At 36.4% G+C, this 17,569-nt stretch overlaps 1 protein-coding gene across 2 annotated transcripts in view; it reads left to right on the top strand.

The window, feature by feature from the left end:
• The window catches only part of SMC5 (structural maintenance of chromosomes 5), a 752,645-nt gene that overhangs the window by 372,643 nt on the left and 362,433 nt on the right, over window positions 1–17,569 (top strand). For both annotated transcript variants that reach the window (XM_090391623.1, XM_090391622.1), the window contains exon 13: window positions 191–371. In XM_090391623.1, the coding sequence (XP_090247749.1) occupies window positions 191–371 (181 nt within the window). The remainder of the gene's footprint in view (window positions 1–190; window positions 372–17,569) is intronic.

Raw genomic sequence — 17,569 nt, 5'->3', positions numbered from 1 at the left:
AAATAATAATGTTTTCCAAAGTAATTCAATGTTTTTAATTTTGTGCAGAGTGAATAAAGGAGTAAATGATACTCTTCTGTTCATAAAGTCATAGTGTAAGTTTATTGAATCAAGATATTCTTTCTTTCTTTTATGTATTATATTATTATTTATTTTTGAAAGGTCTGTTTTTTACGTCTTATTTTTACAGCCATTTCGGATTTTATAACTATGTGAAGGAACTTTTTAATGCTCCAGATCCCGTAATGTGCTATCTCTGTATGAACTATAATATTCATAACATACCTGTTGGAAATACATACACCAAACAGAAAGCAGAAGCAATAACTGCTAAAAAAGAATTTATGAAATTCTTTGCCGACAATTACTTGGTAAGTTTTAAAAAAATTATATTATAAATATATTATAAAGTATGAACACAGAAACTGTGTTCTGGAACACTGTTTCTGTGTTCATACCTTTTTTCATAGTTGGGGGTGGGGGGTATTGCTGATTTTACAGCTGTTATTCAGTCCATCATCATCAAATTTCTGCCATGTACCCTCAAGGGGTGTACAGGATATGATAGTACTACATGAAAATTTACATCATTACTAACTTCCTATCTACAATTTTCCTCCAAATCAGTCTGTCACTTGTCAAGACTCCAACAATATCAGATCTTATATTTCTATTGTCTAAGGCACTTTGTACCATATCAATCCACCAATATCTTGGTCTTCCTCTGGATTGTTTTCCTGCCAACCTGGCAGAGAACACTTGTTTTGCTAATCTTTCCTTGCCCAATCTGTTTAAGTGACAATACCACCGAGATTAGCTCTGCTAATGCATTCCTGGATGCTGACAATGTCAAGTTCTTTCTTAATATCCTCATTTTTAATATGATATTGCCATTGATGCCATCTGTTCACACCTCTAATCTTTCTCAGGACTCATATCTGCGGTCTCTAGTCTTTGGTCAAGTGTTTTACTTCTGACCCAGCTCTCAGATCCATAAGTTAAAACTGGTTTGAACACTCTCTTGTATACAGCTAATTTAGTGTTCTGCCTATTTCTCTCTTATTCCATATGAATTTATTCATTTGACTTCCTACCATACCAGCTTTGTTGAATCTTTTGTCTATTTCCATATTTAATTTACCATTCTCTAAAAATCGTGCCTATGTAGCTGAAATGTTTTACCTGTTCCATAGGTTTCCCGTTCACAACACAGTTGACATTTTCAACAATTCTACCTATTTTTATTGTCTTTGTCTTTTTAATGCTCTCCTTCATACCGTATCTATTACAACAGTTATTCAATTTAGTCAGGGAATCTTGCAACCTTGTAGCACATTTATTCAGAAGTATAACATCTTCCGCATAAAGCAAAGAGCTGACATTAACATCTCCAATTCTGATATCATGTTTAATACCACTTTCCTTCATAATGTGATCCATATAGATAATGAATAACTGAGGGGATGATGTACATCCTTGTCTCACACCAGACTTAACATTAAACCATCTTCCTGTACTTCCTTCAATCCTAACTGCTAACTTACAACTCAAATAAACACTAAGTATTGCTTGATATAATGATCCACTGACACCATACAACTGTAACATTTTTGAATAGCTTCTCTCTTGGCACCTTGTCATATGTCTTTTCCAGATTGATAAAACTTAAATATAGATCTTTGTTATATTCCCATGCTTTCTCAACTATTTGTCGTAGAGTGAAGATCTGATCCTGATAGCCTCTATTTGGCCTGAATCCAGCTTGTTCTTCACCAAGTTTTTCTTCCACAATTCTTCTCAGCCATTTCTCAAGTATACTTGCATAGATCTTGCCAGGAACACTCAGTAGAGAAATACCTCTGTATAATTCTCACATTCAGTGTTATTTACCTTTTTATATATGGGTGCTATGAGAGCTCTACTCCAATCATCGGGAATTCGTCCCTCTGTCCAGGCTTTCTGAACTATGCAGTGCAGCCATTATAAGACTTTTATACCACCATACTTCAGCATTTCTGGTCGAATATCATCTACTCCTGGTGCCTTTCCACATTTCAAGCCTTTGATGGCTTTTTCTACTTCAAGTATGGATATGTATTCCTGACTGTATGCCTGTTAGCAATTTTTCGAAGTAATTACTCCATACTGCAAGGATATCTTTTTCTCCCATTTTATGTCACCTTTATCATCTCTACTTCCTTTTACAGCACTCTTTTCTAAGCTTCTTCAACAACCTCCAGAATATCTTACCATCTTCTTGATATTTATTTTCTATGTTCTTGCCAAAAATCCTCCCATGACTTTTGTTTAGCTAGTTTTACACAGTGTTACATTTGTCTTACATTTGTCTCTGTATTCTCTAAGAGCAAAAGCTGACTTATTTGCCAGGAACTTTTGATATGCTTTAGATATGCTTATTTGATATGCCATGTGTTTTAGTCAGAGAGCATCAGATTTGTGCTTTGGGCATATAAAGGACAATCGGTCCTGCCAAATATTGTCCTTCTATCCCTTGTGCACAAACTGTTGTGAGGTCCAACCTTGTCAGAGAAAAGGAACACTTAATTCATATTTTTGTTAGGCTCTATAAATGCATTTTTAAATTTTCTTCAATACCTCCACTTAGAAGTCAAAATTTATCATGTTGCTCCCCCCCCCCACTCTCTCTCTCTCTCTCTCTCCCCCAAGTTTAAAGTCAGTCACTTTTAGTGGTTTCATGGCATCTCCATACTCCTTGTACAGATGAGATTGGACTTTCTCTGCTTGTGACCATCCCTTTTAATTTTTTGCTGTTGTAAAATAAAGCAGCTGAGGATAGTTCTTCCAGCTAGGGGGATTGTCATGGGCACTTTTTCATACTTGGGATACTGTCTTCAAATTGGGTGGCACAATAAAAGAAAAATTATAAAATGACCAGCAGTAATAGATACTATTTACTATCTCTTTATTAATAGATACCATGTGAATGCGATGTTTCTTATTTTGGACAAATTGGCCATTCTGTGGAAAAAAGAATTAAAGAACATCAATATTTTATTGAATACAACAAACCTCAGACTCTGGTCTAGCACACAGTATTAACACTACTCATAATATCCAGTGGGATAAAGCTATTCTCCTCCATAGATGCTGGTTCAAATATGAACGCCTTTTATTTTATGTTCGTTACTTGTATTCCATTCCTATAAACTGCTTGTGTGACACTGAAGATGTACTATTTTTAGTATGAAATATCCGTACCTTTATTAATTAAAAGTGTTCTTTTAATAATTATACTATGCCACAGGTACCTCTAAAAATAAGAATCATCATCCTTCACGGGGAAGAATTTACTAAGCAAACATGAAAGTTATGAAAACTATCTGTTTTATAAGGTAAGCTTCAAGCATGGATTGCCTTCCTCAAAAAATGTCGTGACACGAAAGTTATTCCTATATTTGCTAGGTTTAAAGAAACAACTCTATTTACATTTGTGCAAGTTTTTCCTTAATTTAACCAACTTCGTACTGCCAAGAAAGAATTAGATTCTAATATTAAGTATATTTCAGATCTCGAAGAAGGAACTTCAGCTGTTCTTAATGATGAATTACTAGATATTGTTCTTTGTTTACCAAAACAATCTTTAACCCGTTCTTACGAAAGAAATTTTCACAGACTTATGCAAAAATATAATTCTTTATATCACAAGCAAAAGTAAAACTTAGCCTCTGACATCACTTCTACTAATAAATGGATTGTTAATATTTCTGATCGCCCTTTATCCGATGCCGAAACCAGTGCTTTAGCAAAAGGCCTTGATCATCATCATCATAATACATATCAAGGATTTAGGCCTAGCATGGCCTGTTCCAGCCTTAGAAGTCATCGTTTAAGAGGACGTCCTGGTTTTCTTTTTCCTAATGGCTTGTACTTTGGTAATCTTTCTGTTTTCATTCTTATATGAAAGATGATTGCCCCATAAGGGGCAATCATCTTGATTGTAAGGGAAGCGGCACTCCCATGGACCCCTAGCTGGATCTATCCTCTCCTTCTTCTACTTTGAGGAAGATCCACTTACTTTAATCTTTCCTATAAGGCCTAATCAGCCAACTCTTCTTACTTTATGACCTTATGCTATTAGAGTACTCGAGGGCCATGGGGTTTTTTCATTTCTGGCCTTACAACTATGCCCTCTCTATAAACCTTACTATATTTCTTCTATAATCTACTCTTTCCCCTTCAATATACCCTATTCCTCCTATGGGTTTAAATTCGGAAGAAGGCTAGTTCAGAAGCCTTAAGGTAGCAGCCCTACCACTGAACTATTCCATTGTCAGGCTAGTCCCCTGCTATGGAGAACATAATCCTACTTGTAAGCTGACAGAAAAAGATAATCGGATTGAATCTATGGGAAACGACCCTGGAATGGAAAAGGGAAAACGAAAATGGAAACGACAAAAGGCCTTGATTTTGCAGTTATTCCTACATGAAGGACCAGCGCATAGTATTTTTCTTGTGTGTGCAATTAATGTTTGGCGCCTTTCCAAAAATGTTTTTTTTGAATAGAGTGTGAATAAAACGAACAGGAAATGAAAAGCAAATGAAAACCGCTTTACAATATGATGTTACCTACGGATTAGTCCTGCTTATACAAATTTTTTCAAGTTATATAAATTTTCAAAATAATATAAAATAGTAATATAAAGTTAAGAGATTTATTCAAATATTTTTTACATTAATTTTGCATTAATAAATAAATTAATTTTGAAGAATCAACGAAAATAGATAAGAGAATTTTACAAGAATGTTTTGCATTGGACTCGAGAGTTTGCCGATTATTTCGCTGATGCTGCTCTAACAGGCTCGAATATTGAGAAGAATCAGTTATCAGTAGTAAGTCGACTTTTAGGGCCGGACCACATGCATCCGATCCAATTAAAATTAGGATACGGCCCTTACATGGAACTCAACAATTAATCATAAGTTGATTTATGATACATTAAAAATAAAGAACTATTTTATGTATATTTTCGTAAATTTTAATCAAAAATTACAGTGATATAATCTGGTCCAGGATACAATTTCAGAATTTATTTGTTCGTTTCTGGAAGATCTGAAGGGGCCCGAATGGAAGACGATGTACATTCATAATTATATGTACCATTCATTGTTCGTTTAAACTCTTATCTCATATTTTTGACATCTTTTAGGCGCCTTTTCTTCTTCGGCACCTGTGTATATTGACACTTCGCACACGCCACCAGCCCAGCCTGCCTACATGCATTCCGTATCTTGACAGAATAACAAAATTTCCTCTTTATTGCCTTCTACAAAGGATAAACTGTCATCTCTATCTTTGGCTGGCATTTACCAAATACCATGTGAATGCGATGTTTCCTATTTTGGACAAACTGGCCGTTCTGTGGAAAAAAGAATTAACACGTTCGCTGCCATGCTACTTTGGCATGGTCTGCTCCCCTACGCCGAGCAGTTTTACTTCTTCAAGGTCAGTACGATAATCTCGTTACCGGAGGTAAACGTCCTACGAGTATACTCGTAGTTGGCTTGTACAGAGCATATACGTTCTATGAGAATACACAGTTTTGATGCTAGCCCCACAAGCCAAGCATTTTCACTTCTTCAAGGTCACTACAATAATCTCGTTCCCGGCGGTAAGCATCATACGAGTATACTCATAGCTGGCTTGTGAAGCAGGTTTACCCACTACGAGTATACTCGTAGTTGGCAGCGAACGTGTTAAAGAACATCAATATTATATTGAATACAACAAACCTCAGAAGTCTGGTCTAGCACAGCAGAGTATTAACACTACTCGTAATATCCAGTGGGATAAAGCTATTCTCCTCCATAGCAGGTTCAAATATGAATGCCTTTTTAAAGAAAGTTGTGAAGCTATTTTACACCGTGCGAATTTAAATCGAAATGATTGTCTCTTTCTTTCGAAGATCTGGGAGACTTTTATTTTATGTAATCAATAAAAAAACCAATTATCTTAAAGATTAATTATTATTTTCTATCATTTCCTAGCACGCGGCAACAACTGTATTTTAATAGGTGATCCACTGAATGTTCGTTACTTGTATTCCATTCCTATAACTGTTTGTGTGACACTGAAGATGTACTATTAGTTTTAGTATGAAATATCTGTACCTTTGTTAATTAAAAGTTATTACTGTGGTCTTACGTGTTCTTTTAATAAATAGATACTATATAATTCATAAATCCTTTCTTGAACTAATTCATATTTTTCAACTTAAATAATGCAATCTGATTAGCAAAACCATTTTTTCTTTTGAATTTTCCAGAACCTGACTTTTAAGGCATGTTAATTATTCACTGTGTAAATTATGGTGATCTTTTTAATTTAACAGCATTTTGAAAAAATTTCTTACTTGGTTATTTGTTCCCTAATTCTGTGTTGTCAAGACATCATTAATTATGCTTCGTCTTCTGTAGGAGTTATGGTGTAGTATGAAAATGGTGTTTGATACAGTATAAAACATAACTTAAATATTTTCAGAATTCTGCCACAGTTTTTGGATGATAGTACGTGTAGAAGGAATCTGATGTTAAACTCATCATACGTATAACATTATAGTGCCTGTGAATAATTAATTTGACTGTGGCATTATAATAAAGAATTGCATGAGACTTAAATACATGGTCTAGACACATATGAATGGGCGCTAAGAAAACATTATTGTTAATGGGTATCTCCATGGAGTCCAAATAGTTGTTTTAGGAGGCCCACAAACATCATTGACAATATACCTATTGTGCCACCTACAATGCAGCCAGAATTTCACCATGGGAGTAAGAACCTAATTATTATTAACACAGTAGTACCTATCATTACTCTCCTCAAACTGATTAATTGCTGAAGAACTGACAACGACCTCAGGCAGCTCATTCCACTCATATCCACCACTCTTATAGAAGAAGAAAAAAAATCTAGATCTTGCAACCTTGTTAATTAAAACTTTACTTCCAATGATGATGATCTCTTTTTCTGTGGCAACCTGCATATATTGAAAAAGTTCTTCTACTTCCAGTCTATAAAAACTTTTAGCAACTTGAATGTTTCTATCATGTCATCTCTTTTCTTTCTATCCGCCAGTTTTTCTAACCCATAAATTCTCAATCTATCCTCATATGGAACATTCGACAGGTCCAAAACCATATTTTGTCACCTGCTTCTGAATCCTTTCAACCACCTTCACATTTCCAAGAAACCCGGATAACCAAATCTAACCAAAATTGTCTAGATACGAACATATCAGAGTCTTATAAAGAGGAATAATTACTTCTCTGTCCCCTACAGATCAGAGTATTTTTGAGGATCCAAGTGATCTTCTCAACTGCTTTGCAAATTTTTGCAGCGTGACCTCTGAACCTCTTCCCTGTCAACCATAATTCCCAGATCTTTGACCTCACCAATTTCCAGCAATGGAACCCCGTCAATAAAATACACAGGCTGAAACTTTTTCACTCCAAACTGAATAACCTTACATTTTGGTACATTAAAAGAAACACCATTATCCTTTTGCTGCAGTGACAGCACATTAAAATCATTTTTCAGGATCGTTATATCATCTTCATTTACTATAGCTCTTCCCATCTTAGCATCAACTGGATATCACTGAAAATTGTCTCCTGTATCATTTTCAGATTAAACAACAATGGACCAAGAACAGAGCCTTGTGGTACACCACTGGTCACTCTTTTGACTTTACTTCACCATACATTACTCTCTGATGCCTGTCTGATAAACACTTGCTAATCATCTCACTAATACAGTATGCATTCCCATTTGTTTTAGCTTTAGCTTAACAGATTTGCATGTACTGTCCTAGTTGGTCGAGTGGTTAGCATATCCGCTCTCCAGCCAAAAGGCTTCAGGTTCAAATCCCGCCATGGGCATGGATGTTTGCGATTGTCTGTGGTAGATGGCGTTGATGTAGATGATGATGGTAGTTGCGGTTCATTGTAGTTGGTGGACTGAGTGTAGTTGTTCAGTCAGATGCTTTTGAAAAATATAACAGTGTATAGTTATTACTTTTTATCCAAGTCTACAGTTAATTATAGAAACAATGTAAATTGCTAAGGCAAAACTCCCCTTAACAAATTCTTGCTAACCTCTAAAATGTATTTCAAACCTACTAAATGTTAATGCAAGGATATTAGGACTACACGGCATTATAGTTGATGATCATTACAGTACTGTAGTGTGGAAAACTAATTAACTGATATAGTTCTCCCACCGTTTGTAGGTCTCTGCTTGGCGTCTTGCCAAGAATAGTCGATTCATGCTGAAAGGGAGAAAGAAAAGAAGGAGGTAAGATTTGGTCGCCAACATGCGAAATCACATGCTTTATAGGTAAAATTTTCCAACTGTTATACAAGCAGCATAGTTAACTACAATAATCATAAAAGAGGAGTTCATTTTCCGACCTGTAATAATAAACAACTCATCCCACAATACGGACTGATTATCCTATTATCGTAATGGATTCTCCTTTTTCTGACATGCACAGAAGTGTCGAAGGATCTCTAATTGGTGGGCGAACTATATCATTCAAGAACTGCCTATCAGTTTGTATTTAAGAACCAATATATAAAACCGAAATATAGAAGGTAATAGACTAGATGAAGTATGGAGAAGTAAGTGGCAGTGACAATATAGCAATATAAATATTTAATACAACTAAAGAAGTTGTTGCTGATGAATTACAATTGATCTTTAATATGAGAATGGAGCGTGAAAAAATACCATACGATTGAAAGAAGTAACCATAATTCCAAAAATAGGCAGTTTCACTAACTCGAGGGAAGTTAGTCTGCAGAAATGTTTTGTAAAATTTTGAATAATAGAACCACAAGTTCTACAAGACTTAAGTTATTAAGACATTTTTTAGAAGATTAGTTTCAATGTACAGTTGGAATTAATGTACATCACATTTTTAATTCAAGGCCTGTAATTAAACAGAGCATAGTTTAGATCTTATACCTAAATTTTATAGATTTTTGCCAGAACTTTTGGAAGCATTAATAGAGTGAGATTATAAATGATTATTAGAAACTATGAAATTCCTGATAAATATGTTAGAACAATAAACTAGTTGTATGAAGAAAGTAAAAACTATGGTGTTATCCACAACAAATGATGTCAGAATGGTTTTAGATAAAGACTAGTGTTGAGACAGGGTTATATAATGTCTGGACTGCTTGTAACATAGTCACCATTTGAAATATGAAAAAGGTTACGTGTATAAAGAGTGGAATAAAATGGCATTTGTCACATTTAGAAGATTTAGACTATGCAGATGATATAATTTATGGTTTCATCTAAACACTGATATGACAGCAGAAAAAGTTGGGCCAAAAAAAAAAAACAAAGGTTCTTTGTTTTTATTGTTGAACAGCAAATGCCAAAGAGAAATTGAAATTGACCAACACACAGCAGAAGTTAGGAATTTTATCTCCCTTGCAGCTAATGTTGACTGAAGATGGCATGGACTCGGATATATCATAAAAATTCACAGAAATACTGCTTTCAGAAGACTTACTAATATGATTGTGGTCTGAAAAGTTCTCGGCCTCTACCATAGATTACAACACTATTGGCACGATTTTTTTTTTTCTAAGTTGGTACATCTGTCATAAGCATCCCATGTGAAATTGCAAGTCATTCTATCAAGTAGTTTTGCTTTAGACAGCTGTAACAAAGTGTTGTTTGTATCCCTTGAAATGAATAAAATTGAGTATCGTGCGATTTTCAAATTCTTTGTAACAGAAGGTTTAATGCCAAAAGAAATTCATTCGAAGTTCATAAAAGTTTATAGGCACTCTTCTCCTTCGTTTTTGACAATTAAGAAACAGGCTGCCAAATTGAAACATGGCTGTACCAGCCTTGAAGATGATCCACATGGAGGACATCCAAAAAGTGTAACGACACAAGAAATCATTGATCAAGTGCATGATATGGTATTGGATGATCGGAGAGTGAATGTGTATGAAACAGCTCAGACTATAGGCATTTCAAAAGAACGTGTAGGATATATTTTGCATGAAGAATTGCAAAAGATGGGCCATGCTTGCTCACTGCAGATCAAAAACGCACTCACATGAAAATCTCTGAACAGTGCTTGGAGCGTTTTAACAAGAATAAAATTGATTTTGTGCTCAATTTATTATTATGGATGGGACTTGGATTTGCCATTACACACCAGAATCCAAACAGTGGACAGAAGCCGGTTGTTCAGCACTGAAGTTTTGGGACGTTAAAGGCATTTTGTTTATTAATTATCTTGAAAAGGGTAAAACAATAACCGGAGAATATTATTCCAATCTTTTACCCAGAATAGACAAAAAAAATTCGTCAGAAAAGATCCAGTTTGCAGAAGAAAAAAAATCATCTTTCATCAGGACAATGCACCTGCTCACAAAGGTGTTTTGTTAATGTGAAAATTAAGGGATCTGCACTATGAATTGTTGGAACATCCACCCTATTCCCCAGATTTGACTCCCTCTGACTTCTATCTCTTCCCAAAACTAAAACTCTTCCGTGCTGGTCATTGTTTTTCTTTGAATCAAGAGGTGATTACAGCTGTAGAGGGGTATTTTGAAGATCTTACTTAGGACCACTTCAGGGACAGGGTAATGGCGCTGGAGCATCACTGGAATAAATGTATTAGTCTTAAGGGAGATTATTTTGAAAAATAAAAATAATTTTGAAATTATAAATTAGTTTTTTCATTGTTAGGCAGAGAACTTTTCAGACCACCCTCTTATATGAACATCATGCAAACATTATAATGTAGCCAAATTAAGGGATCTTCATAGCAATGCAAGGACATTGTTGTTGTTGTTTGGATCAGAGATATGGAAATTGACAAATAAGCAGAAAAAAATTAAAATAATTTTCAAACAAGCAGCTTCCATTAAAGACTAAGAATGTTTTATCTACAACAATGCAATATCATAGCAAACAGTATTTCCAGTGAAATAAAAAGACTTGCATGAAGTGGATTGGCAAAACGGAAAAGAGAAAGGTCTGAACTAACAAACTACCTTGGAAATGAACTTATAGTAAAGGAGAGGAAAGTGACTGAATGGGAGATCTGGAAGGAGAGAATTGCTTGCAAGAGATGTTATAGCATGGGGATGAGTCTTATGCCACAGGCCATGAAGAGAATAGTTGGTAGTTGGTAAAAGCACACTTCACGCACACACATTAGTGTGAAGTGTGCTTTTTACTTTTTTTTTTCAACTTCAAACATGAATGAAGGAATAAACAACTTCTTACCATCATAAAATCTAATTATATCATGTTCATTTAAATTTTTTTATTGATCCTCACACTCAGGATACAAAGTAGGGTTCATGATTCTCTAATGAACTTTCTTTTTCATAATTATTATTTCTATTTCAATGTTACGAACAATACCTGTTTGTAAATGTGTACAGAACACAGTTGCTCTTTCTTTGTGCCTAACATTCCAGAAATAGTTTGTCACAACAATTGTTATCCCTGCTTCTTGGAATCATACTAAATGTGATAACAATTCTCTATGTGGAGCTTTCACAATTGATGCAGTGTCTTAAGTGTGATTCCTTTATTTACCACCACAACTTCCTAGAGTATGCCCTTCCATTTGAGGAACCAAATTTTGATTGAGGGGACCTCCCAGTGATGGTACTAGACCTATTCATTCTTATTCTTTATTTATGCTTTTATTCCTTTTGCTTTCACTCTACTTCCTTTAATTCTTATTTTAATATCTTGTCTTCCAGACCAAGGTCACTGGGATCCAACAGCTTGCTACCATGTTTGCCATGCAGTGAGTTCCATGCCCAGATATGGGCGCTAGGGTTTCTTCTTGATGGGGAGGAGATGGAGAGGATCCAGAGACAAGTGACCAAGATGATAGCAGGTCTGTGGAATGAACTTTATGAGAACAGGTTGAAGATTTGTGGATTGCAGAAATTGGTTGACAGGCAAAAAAGGGGTGATATGATTGAGACATTCAAATTACTGAAGGGTTTCTATAAGATTAATTCAGAAGATATTTTTGAGAATAGGACTGGTGGAGGGAGGACTAGGGGCCATACATGGAAGCTAGGTAAGAGTATGGTTAGCAAAGGTGTTAGAGCTAGTTTTTTACATGGAGAGTGGTGAATGAGTGGAATAAGCTGCCAGAGTCTGTTGGGTGCCATGACTGTGAATGAGTTCAAGGCGAGGTATGATAGATACTGTGTAAATGTCGAATAGTTGTTCTTGACATGATGTTAGGGCCTCCCTTGATGAGTCTAAGGACTCCTTGGAGTTGCCCGTAATAATAATAAAAGAGGGATCATGATAGAAACATAGTTTATTAAAGGTGTGTTATAAGATTGATGATGAAGACTTTTTTATTCAATAGATGGCAGCAAGGGAGGGAACAAAGGAATCACTCCTATTTTATGTAGGATATTAACAAGGGTGCTATGACTAGATTTTTTGCTTAGAAGGTGATGAATTATTATTATTAACAGATCTCCACCGAGTTGAGACTCATCGTGGGAGGTCCCACATTCACATGTACAGCTCATCACACCTCGACTTAAATGCATTCCCTATCCTTTCACTCAGCACTCTCTCAGGCATTGCATTCTAATCATCTGCCACTCTCCATGCAAAAGATCTACTCGTCAAACCTACCTTATACACCTTCCAGGGATGGCCTCTCGTTCTCTCCCCATCTCCAGATATTCGATGAAAAACCTCATCCATGTTAATCTGGTAATTACCCCTTACCAACTTATACATCTCAGGCATGTCTCTCCACTTTCTTCTATCCACTAGGCTCCGTAATTTGCATTCTCTCAATCTGTCCTCATATTACACATTCAGATACCAGAAAACAACTTCATCAATCTTCTCTGAACCCTCTCCAACATCTCATCATCCTTTTGAAAGCCAGGGGACCAAATTTGTGCAGAGTACTTTATATGCCGCTTGATCAAAGCCTTCTACAATAGAATCAAAACATTCTTCTTCTACACGTCCATGTTCTTCATGTCATTCCCATGTCATCTGCTGTGTTGTCCTCACAATTTTACCAAAATGTCCATGAAATTTCATGTCCTTATCCACCATTACCCCCCAGATCTTTCATCTTCTCCAAATCTCTCTAAAATATCCCCATCAATCCTATACTCTGCATTGCACATTTTCTTCCCAAATTTAAAGCCTTGCACTTTGCTACATTAAACTGATGTCCCAAAACGCTTGCCCATTCAGACAATCTATTCAGGTCCCGTTGCTAAGCTACATCTGTCCTACTTCTCATAACTCACCCCAACTTTGCATCATCTGCATACAACTGTATATCACCATTTAAGCCCTTTCCAGTGACATTTGCATACAAATTAACAACTGCCTGAAAACAGACCCCTGGGGAATGCCTCTAGTGATTTTCTGGGATATCACTCCTGCATGCACACACCTGCTGATACCTACACACAGCCAATTTATATCTCCAATCCAGTGCACTAATCTGCTATTCAACCCCCATCTGTTCCAATTTAACTGTTAGTTTGTCAGGTGGAAATCTATTGAAAGCCTTTGTAAAATCTAAATATACTACTGTATATGCATCCCCTTTGTCCAATGTATTTGTCACCTTGTTATAAGTAAGCAAGCAGATGGCTAAAACATGAAATTCCTTTAGCAAACCCATTCTGTCCATTAAAGAGAATTCTACTGCTGTCAACCCAGTTCTGAATCTTTTTTCTCACTTTCTTCTGCAACATTTTGACCACAATTCTAGACAAGCAGATTGGCTTGTAATTTGAAGTCCTAGACATCCCTTTATAAAGCTGAACAATTTTGCTTTCTTTCCATTCTTTTGGAACTGGGCCACTCTAAGACTCATGATAAAAAGTTAAGTTAATGCTGTTGTTAACTCCCTGGAACATTCCCTCAAAACACATGGTAATATACCATCAACTCCAGTGGCCTTGTTGACATCAAGTTTACTCAATTCCTTACATACTCCTGCTCATTCACCATCAGTAGTTTCTCCTCCATTCCCACTGCTCTCTCCAGTTCTGCATTATATTACAATCATAAGAATGGAATACTTTAATGAACTGCTAATTTTATGCCTCTACTGTAACCTCTTCACTGTTCGTCATTCTCCCATTATCAGTGACCAACATCATCCTCCCACAATCATTCTTCCTTCTACTGCCACATATAAAAAAACGCTCCCTAGGATTTCTTTCAGCTTGATTTGCTAACTGTTGCTCATACTGCACTTTTGCTTCCCTTTCCAACTGAGTCACCTTCCTTGCTTTCTGAACCCCTCATGTAATTGATTGCCACTCATCTTGTGCTACCTCCACAATGCCTCTTTCTTCCAGATTGCATGCTTCACCTCTTCAGTCATCCATTTTAAACCTATCTTATTTAGTCTATGGAATACTCTTAGTCATTGCCTCTGTAGGGACCAAGCAGCATTGATTTCCTTTCCATCTAATTCCTCATTCCATGATATCGCTTAAAGCCACCTCCTGAGCTTGTCATAATCACCTGTTTTATAGTTCCACATATAACTCTTTCTCACAAAAGTTCTGATAGGGCTGGCCACCACCCAAGTAATCACTTCATGGTCCCTTAAAAACTCAAGAAATTTATTCTCTTTGGTTCCTGCTGTCTCTTAATTCCAGTCTATATTACCATAATTGAAATCTCCCATATTGATTGCCCTTTTCTTATTAGCCAGACCAATTCATCTATTTCCTTCTCACTCCAATCCACATTACCAGGACTATAGTAACACCCTACTAAATATTTCATCCTGTCTACCTCCACTTCACACAATACTGCTTCAAACCACTGCCACTATTTGCTCCTTGCATCTCCTTCATAAATTGGCACAACTCCTTTGCCTTCTCTGTCTTTACAAAAGACTGCATATCCCTCCAATTTCAGAGTTTCATCCTCATTCAACTATGTCTCACTTATTCCAACAATTTTTGGATGAATGATATGCTACAATTTTGTTTCCCTTGTTTCAAGTACTTCTAGCATTTGTAAACATACACACTATCTTGTTTCTGTTTCTATAACAAGTCCACTGACCTCACTTCTTGTATATGACCTCTCCACATCCCCATCTATCATATGTAATATTACACTCCTTTCAAGACCAAAATCACCACCTCCCACATCCTTGACTATCTTTATCCTTTCCTGCACACTCACACATCTGCTCCTTAAACCAACATCTACACTTCTCATGCAGTGTCTTTGTGTCCCCTTTGACCTCTCCCATTTCCTTGTCTGCTCTGTGTTCCTTCTCTTCACTTGTGCCACTTACCTCTCTGTTCACAAACATGCCTACCTTACTCTCCTACTCTTCCACAGCACCTCTTGCTTCCCTCAGGTCTTATATTCACTTCAGTCATTTTCTCTTGCAGCAACAGTTTCTCCAACTGGCTCACACCAAATCCATTCAAATATAGCCCATCACTTTTATACAACTTTATCTGCTCCTCCATCCCACACATTCACAAAATGGACTCCTTTGCTCACCTTCTCAACTCATCATTACCTGTGCAAATGCACTGACTCCATATCAACCACACTGTTATCTTTCACTTTCTTTTATAGCCTCATGTTATTCCTCCTTATGTTCTTCTTCTTGTTACCAGTCAAATCATTCGTACTACTAACATTTTGCTTGCATACTCCTCTTATCCAGTGGTTTAACCATCCTGCTCATTCTACCTCCCAGAAAACAGACCTTGTGCACCTTTTTCACTCAACACACTACTTACCATTAAATCTCCATACGTTGTCACTCTCAAATCAATCAATATTTCTTTCAAATCTTTCATTCTTCCTCACATTCCTATGCAAATCCATAATTCTCTTTGGTTCATTCCTCATACAGTTAATCTCTTGCCTCATCTTTGCCAACTCTGCTGTCATGTTTTTATTGTTTTTCAGTGCTATTTACACTGAACCCCAAACATTTTCACATCCTTGCACGTCGTCCGATGTCTTACTGCTCACCACTGCTAACTCACTCCTATCTACATACACTGTCTTACCAATCAACCTATCTCAACTCCATTTACTCCCATAGCTACATCCATGATCTTTTGCCCACTGCCCAGGCATGGTTATGTGTGTCTTGTTGGTGAACAAGCTCAAAGAAAGGTATAAATATTGTGTTGTTAGTGTGGGCCTACTTCAATGAGTCTCTGACTCCTTCTAGATGACCGAAAAAATAATTCCTTTCATTCATCAAACTCATTCTGGTACATATCCACAAAATACACACTTAATTCACAGGATGTTGGCTGCTCATTTAAATATTCCATCCAGATCAATACCTAAATTGTCTGTAGATGATTTGATTCCCTCATTTCGCACCTAAGTGGTGTAGTGTAGCAAGTAGCAGTCATGTAACCTCATCACCAGAATGATCACACCATACCAGACACAAAATCAACTCTGGCTAGTGCTACCTTTCATTGAATGAGGCATGTACAGTATTGCTGTAGCGACAAGATGAGATTCTGACTTAAAGGGTTTAAGTCATCTTACATTAAAGACTTAAAGATGTACAGTCTTCAATGCATATGGTGTGATATCCTAATGGCATTCAGTTCATACTTGACCGCTGACCCCAAACATCCCTCACTAACACTAGGTCAGTGCCAGCCACTGATGCAGCTTGTTTAACATGCACATTAACCTGATAAAGACTTGACCAAACATGAATCTCCACCCTTACCTAGTTAAAGCTAACTTACATACTAACTTAACTACCTAAGCCTGCCTTTGTGTGCTGGGTATGCTCTAGGAAAACTGTAATCTTACAAGTAATGGATATTATTATCACAACTAGCCATCTGTAGAATCATCCAGGTTGTTCTACGAACTCAACGTAATGAAACCACCACTATTAGAATCAAAAAGTAATATCTGTGATTGCATGCATAAGGACAGAGTGTTGATATTAAGCCACTTCACCTCTTCCCAACTATAACAATGTTTTAGGGTCTTGATAACCTGTGTTGTGTGCATTGGTACACCTGGTGGGCGATCATCTCCACATTTCCAGGATCTGTTTCTGTTCTCCATATTTTTGGTTTCTTGTTTACTATAACAATAGGCTCCTTATTACCTACTAAAGATAATAACTGATAATAACTGATCATCTATTTCATTTTATTTTGGATCACAATAGCCTCAGTCACATCTTAGAGAGAATTTTGTGTAGAATTACCACACAAAATTCTCTCTTTACTCTTGTTTTTTGCTTAGTTGGCCATTCCTTTTTCTTCACTTGCAATTCATTCTTACTCTTTCGAACTGTACCATTATCTTTCTTAGCTCACCAGATCCCCTCTTCATTTAAATTCATCCAGGACTCCACATAACAGTACTGTCTTTCTCACATTACAACCAACTAATCACTTGTACACTCTCTCTCTCTCTCTCTGTATTTATTCACATTTTTACACCTGTTCTCTGTTGCATCTACCACTTAACTCACTTTTTTGACTCATC

The sequence above is a fragment of the Typopeltis vanoorti genome, chromosome 4, assembly GCF_054136105.1.
Source record: "Typopeltis vanoorti isolate ZY-2024b chromosome 4, IOZ_Tvanoo_1.0, whole genome shotgun sequence".
Classification (NCBI taxonomy): domain Eukaryota; kingdom Metazoa; phylum Arthropoda; class Arachnida; order Uropygi; family Thelyphonidae; genus Typopeltis; species Typopeltis vanoorti.
The sequence above is the reverse complement of the archived record's forward strand: the minus strand, read 5'-3'. Positions and strand labels throughout refer to the sequence as shown.